General features: G+C 42.1%; 1 protein-coding gene across 1 annotated transcript in view; it reads left to right on the forward strand.

Moving 5' to 3' along the window:
- Positions 1-1,069: 1,069 nt before the first annotated feature.
- Positions 1,070-5,513, forward strand: part of LOC113811700 (dendritic arbor reduction protein 1-like) — a gene marked incomplete at its 5' end in the record, with an annotated part of 14,984 nt that continues 10,540 nt past the window's right edge. Inside the window, 2 exon segments of the mRNA XM_070119962.1 lie at positions 1,070-1,916; positions 3,611-3,670. Coding sequence (XP_069976063.1) covers positions 1,070-1,916; positions 3,611-3,670 — 907 coding nt within the window.

Raw genomic sequence — 5,513 nt, forward strand, 5'->3', positions numbered from 1 at the left:
ACAGTATTGAAAACTAGAATACAATATTTCAATCATGAATTATTATCAAGTATTGTGATACTTAAGCCAAGAATCAGATTACAAAGAAAAACGGATACATTTCTTCCAGCGCTAATTACCTGAGGTCACACAGAAGTGTAAACGCTCTTAAAAAAGAGATCTCGGTTTCGTAATAGGACATTGACCTGATATGACCTATAATTTTCCCTTTTTACTTCCTCTCTGACCTTGCACCTGAATAGCCCTAGGTGGTGCACGTGTAAAAGAGGGCGTGGAATGTCTTATTAACACGTGAGTTAAATGTTGCTCGAAAATGGCGCTTTTTCGCTACGCCGCCATTTTTGTTGTCACGTTTTCGTTGTTATTTTTGTATATATTTGATTTGTGTATTCTTATTTGATAATTAGATCGATCTGTAGGGTAGTAGTTATGGACTGATTTGCATATGGGTAGGTTGTTCAGATGAGGTATGTGTTTCGACATTTCAGTTTGTGAACTATGAAAATGGCGGGAAATCATCGTGACGGTTCATTTCAGTAATTTTGTAGAAATGACACTCACACTCATCATCCTACCAATTGCGTTGACGGAAACTTGTCGCAAAAGATTTCATGATAATTAGTGGAGACGTTTAAGCATGTCAGCGTGATAAGGAAATTGCGTACAAGTTGAAGGAAAATTTAAGCTCGTAGTGTCTCTATCCTGTCAGCCATATTGGACGAGCTTGGGCGCGTCGCTGTGACACACACACGCACACACGTGCACGAACTTCCTTCTTTCTTAAATTCTGACATTGACCTCAATAGCTCTAGTGAAGCATGTAATAAGCGTGACTGTTTATGTCGTTAATCCGTGGATACACTTCTTGAACCGGAACTGGCTGACTTTAAAAGAGACCGCCATTTTACTCGTATAGTTTTTTTTGTTTAGTATAATTTTCCGGAAAAGATGAAGTACGTTTAGTAGAGCGAAATGACTGCACCTAATGTTTTGTTATTTTCATGTTGATTTTATAATTTGTATTTACATGTTCCCGCCCTTTCGCTCCCCTAACGGCCTCTCCTTGCAGGCCGAGCTGGACAAGTACCTGCCAAGCATCCCCGAGGTCTCGGTGCAGCCGCGCCGGGACTCGGCCTCACAAATCGACGAGTTCTTCGAGGGCGAGGTGGACCCCTCGACGGGCGGCTGGGTGGGGCGGCGGGGCGGCACCACCTACGTGTCGCCCGTCAGCCTGCGCGACGCCCACGAGGAGGACGTGTTCATCAAGCCGGAGCCGATCCCGGTGGACGCGTCCAAGTTCTCCATGTGGGAGGACATGGCGTCCTCCATCCGCCAGCTGGACCCCGAGTCGCCCGAGTCCAACGCCGGCCTCGTGCTGGCCGCCCAGCGCTCCTACGCGCCCGCGGGCATGCACCCGCACCACGCCGCCGCCCAGATCAAGCTGGAGGAGCCCACGCTGACGCAGTGCCACCTGCCGGCGGAGCTGCCCAAGCTGCTGTCGACGCCGTCGCCGCCGCCGCCCCTCGCGCTGCCACACAGCCGCCTGCCCGGCGCCACCACGCCCACGGCCGCGCACCCCGCCTTCAGGTTCCCCTCCGGCAGCCCCCTGGGGCCGCGCCTGTGCATGCCGCCCACGCCGCCCGCGTCGGACCACGGCTCGCCCGCCGACCACCACTTCCGCCGCACGCCGCCCCCGCCCTACGTGGTGCCGGCGTCGTCGGCGCCCAGCCCGGGCGTGAGCGGGAACGCCGTCTGCACCACCAGTATGGGCGGCGGGCGGATCGTGGGCGGCCCGCCCGTCATGGTGCCCACATCGTCGCTGCCGTCCAGCCTCCTGACGGAGGGCACCGTCAAGTACTCGCGGAGGAACAACCCGGAGCTGGAGAAGCGGCGGATCCACCATTGCGACTTCCCTGGTGAGTCTCGCGCCCTCGCCCTCGTCTCCTTGCTCGCCCTCTCGTTCACCGCCGTCAGCTCCTCCTTCTTTCCCTTCCTCGTGCGCTTTTGGGCTGGGTGCCATTCCCTGCGGTCTGTGTGTGTGTATGATATCTATATTATATATATATATATATATATATATATATATATATATATATATATATATATATATATATATATATATATATATATATATATATATATATATATATATATATATGTGTGTGTGTGTGTGTGTGTGTGTGTGTGTGTGTGTCTGTGTGTGTGTGTCCATGTATATATATATATATATATATATATATGTATATATATATATATATATATATATATATATATATATATATATATATATATATATATATATATAAATGTATATACATAGACAGACACATACACACACAAACACACACACACACACACACACACAAACACACACACACACACATATATATATATATATATATATATATATATATATATATATATATATATATATATAAAAACACACACACACACACACACACACACACACACACACACACACACACACACATTATATATATATATATATATACATACATATATATATATATATATATATATATATATATATATATATATATATATATATATATATATATGTATGTATATATATGTACATGAATATATATGTATAATGTCATCGTCATTACCATTAACAGTAACAGCTGCAGCTATTATACTATTACTATTACTATCAATCACGTCACCCTTCTTATCACAATCATTCCAATCATCATTATTATTCCTCACAGAATCACAAATTCGTATTAGAAACTCAGACATATCGCACTCACCAAAAAAAATATTATTATTAAATTATTATTATTATTATATTTTACCAAATTATTATTATTATATTTTAATTATTATTATTATTATTATATTTTACCAAATTGTTATCATTATATTTTAATTATTATTATTATTATTATATTTTACCAAACTGAAAATTAAACATTATAGCACATCTCTCCGTAAGACATGACGCGATCAATTAAATCCACGTGATTGATTCCTTGCAAGGGAGGATGCTAAAGAGCTCGATTGGAATTAATGAAACCTTATCAATCACATCTTATCGGGTTGAGATTTTTGTAAGTGATAAATCAATGTCATGGGAGACTGCAGTTGCAATTGCATTTTTATTTTGCTTATTTATTTATTTAATGCTATTATTATTGTTATTGTTGTATTATCCTTATTGTCCTTCACTTCATTATCATCATTAACATCTTTATTGTTATTATCATTATTATTATCATTGCTATTATTGTCATCATTGTTAATGTTACTATTATTGTCATTTTTATTATTATCATTATTATTATTACTATTGATATCGTCATCATCATCATCATCATCATTATTATTATCATCATTATCACAATTATCACTATCATAATTATTATCACTATTATCATCATCATTGATAACATTATTATTCCCATCATTATCATTACTGCTATCATTATTATCATTATCATTACTGCTATCATCATCATCATTATCATTACTGCTATCATCATCATTATCATTACTGCTATCATCATCATCCTTATCATTACTGCTATCATTATTATCATTACCAACGTACACACAATCTTATCTTTTCTCTCGTATCATCTCACAGGTTGCACCAAAGTGTACACAAAGTCTTCACATCTGAAGGCTCATCAGCGAATACACACAGGTAAGTCCGTAAAGCAATTTTTTTTCGTTTTCTTTATTTACGTACAGGGAGAGGTGTAACGTACACGTGCATGCTGAGACACTCACAGGCGCAGGCAAGCATACTGTAGATACGCACAAACACGCACGTACACGGATATACACACACACACGCACGCACACGAGCGCACACACACACACACACATACACACATGTATATACTGTGTGTGCGTGCGTGTACATATCTATCTGTCAATCTATCTATCTAGTCAAAAAAAAAAAAAAAAAAAAAAAAAAAAAAGAGAGAGAGAAACACCCCCCCCCCCACCAAAAAAATAAAAACGAAATATCAACACCGCACCGTTCACACCCCCACCTCACGCCCCCCCCTCTCCCTTCCCCCACCCCCCCACCCCCGGGAAAGGAATGCCACAGACATCATCACCATTTTAAAACCAGCCAAGACACACAGCCCAAGGGGAGGGGGGCGAGGGGGGAGGAGAGGGAGGAAGGGGAAGGGGAGGGAGAGGGAAGGGGAGAGAGAGGAGGAGAGGAACGGAGGAGGAAGGGGAGGGGGAGGGAGAGGGAAGGGGAGGGAGAGAGAGGAGGAGAGGAGGGGAGGAGAGGAGGAGAGGGAGAGGGAAGGGGAGGGAGAGAGGAGGAGAGGAGAGGAGGGGGAAGGGGAGGGGGAAGGGGGAGGGGAAGGAGGAGAGGAGAGGGTGAGAGAGGAAGAGAGGGAGGAAAGGGAGGTAGGGAGAATGGAGGAAAGGAGGAGGGAGAGAGAGAGAGGAGGAAGAGAGGGAGGGGAGAAAGAGAGAAGAAGAAGAGGAAAAAGAGAGAGAAAAAGAAGAGAAGAAAGAGAGAAAGAGAGAAGGAGAGAGAAGGAAGGCGGAGATCCTCAACAAACACACACACACACACAAATAAACACACACACAAACAAACACACACACACACGCACGCGTCTCGTGATTTGCGAGAAGGCGCGAGAAAACAGGTAAAACGGCAGAAGCCAACCTTATTTGAACCGGAAGTTTAAACACTGTCTTTAAGTCAACACTAGCCTTCACCCCCCTCTCCCCCCTCCCCCCTGGACCTACCTGGGGACCCGTCTCTCATCTCCTCTCCCCCTCTCCTCCTCTTTCTCCTTGTTTCTCTTCTCTTCTCGTTTCTTATATCTTCTCTTCTTCTCTCTATTCTTATTACCTTCTTCTCTTCTCGTTTCCTGTCTCTTCGTTTTATTCTTTGTATTCTTCTCTTCTCTTCTTCTCCCCCCTATCTTCCTTTTTTCTCTTCTCTTCTCGTTTCTTATCTCTTCTCTTCTTCCTCTTTTCCTTATTTCTCTTCTCTTCTCTTTTCTCTTATTTCTTACTTCTCTCTTCTCTCTCTTCTTATTTCTCTTCTCTTCTTCTCGTTCTTATCTCCTTTCCTCTTCTCTCTTCTCCTGTCCCCTCTCCTCTTTTCTCTCTTCATTTTTTCCTTCTCTTTTTTCACCTCTCCTTCTTTTCTCTATTCCTTATCCTTTCCTCTTCCTTTCCTCTTCCTTCCTCCTACGCATACGTCACCCTTCGCGGTCAATTTTTAAAAGAAAAAATAAAAGAAAAAAAAAATACCTTCTACTTGTTATTATCATTTTTTGCGTGTTAACTTATTCATATAAATCACTAGGTTTTTATGTTAATTTCACAAGAGGTCGCTGTCGTAAATTGATATTTTTATTTTTTATTTTTATTTTTATTTTGGGGGGGTTTTGTGTTTGTAAATTTAATGATAATGGGATCGGTTTTTAATTTTTTTTCCTCTTTTGTCTGTTTCTTTTTATCACTTTTTGAGTATATATATGCTGTTTGGTAATGTCTGTCTG

Source organism: Penaeus vannamei, unplaced genomic scaffold (assembly GCF_042767895.1).
Source record: "Penaeus vannamei isolate JL-2024 unplaced genomic scaffold, ASM4276789v1 unanchor924, whole genome shotgun sequence".
NCBI lineage: Eukaryota > Metazoa > Arthropoda > Malacostraca > Decapoda > Penaeidae > Penaeus > Penaeus vannamei.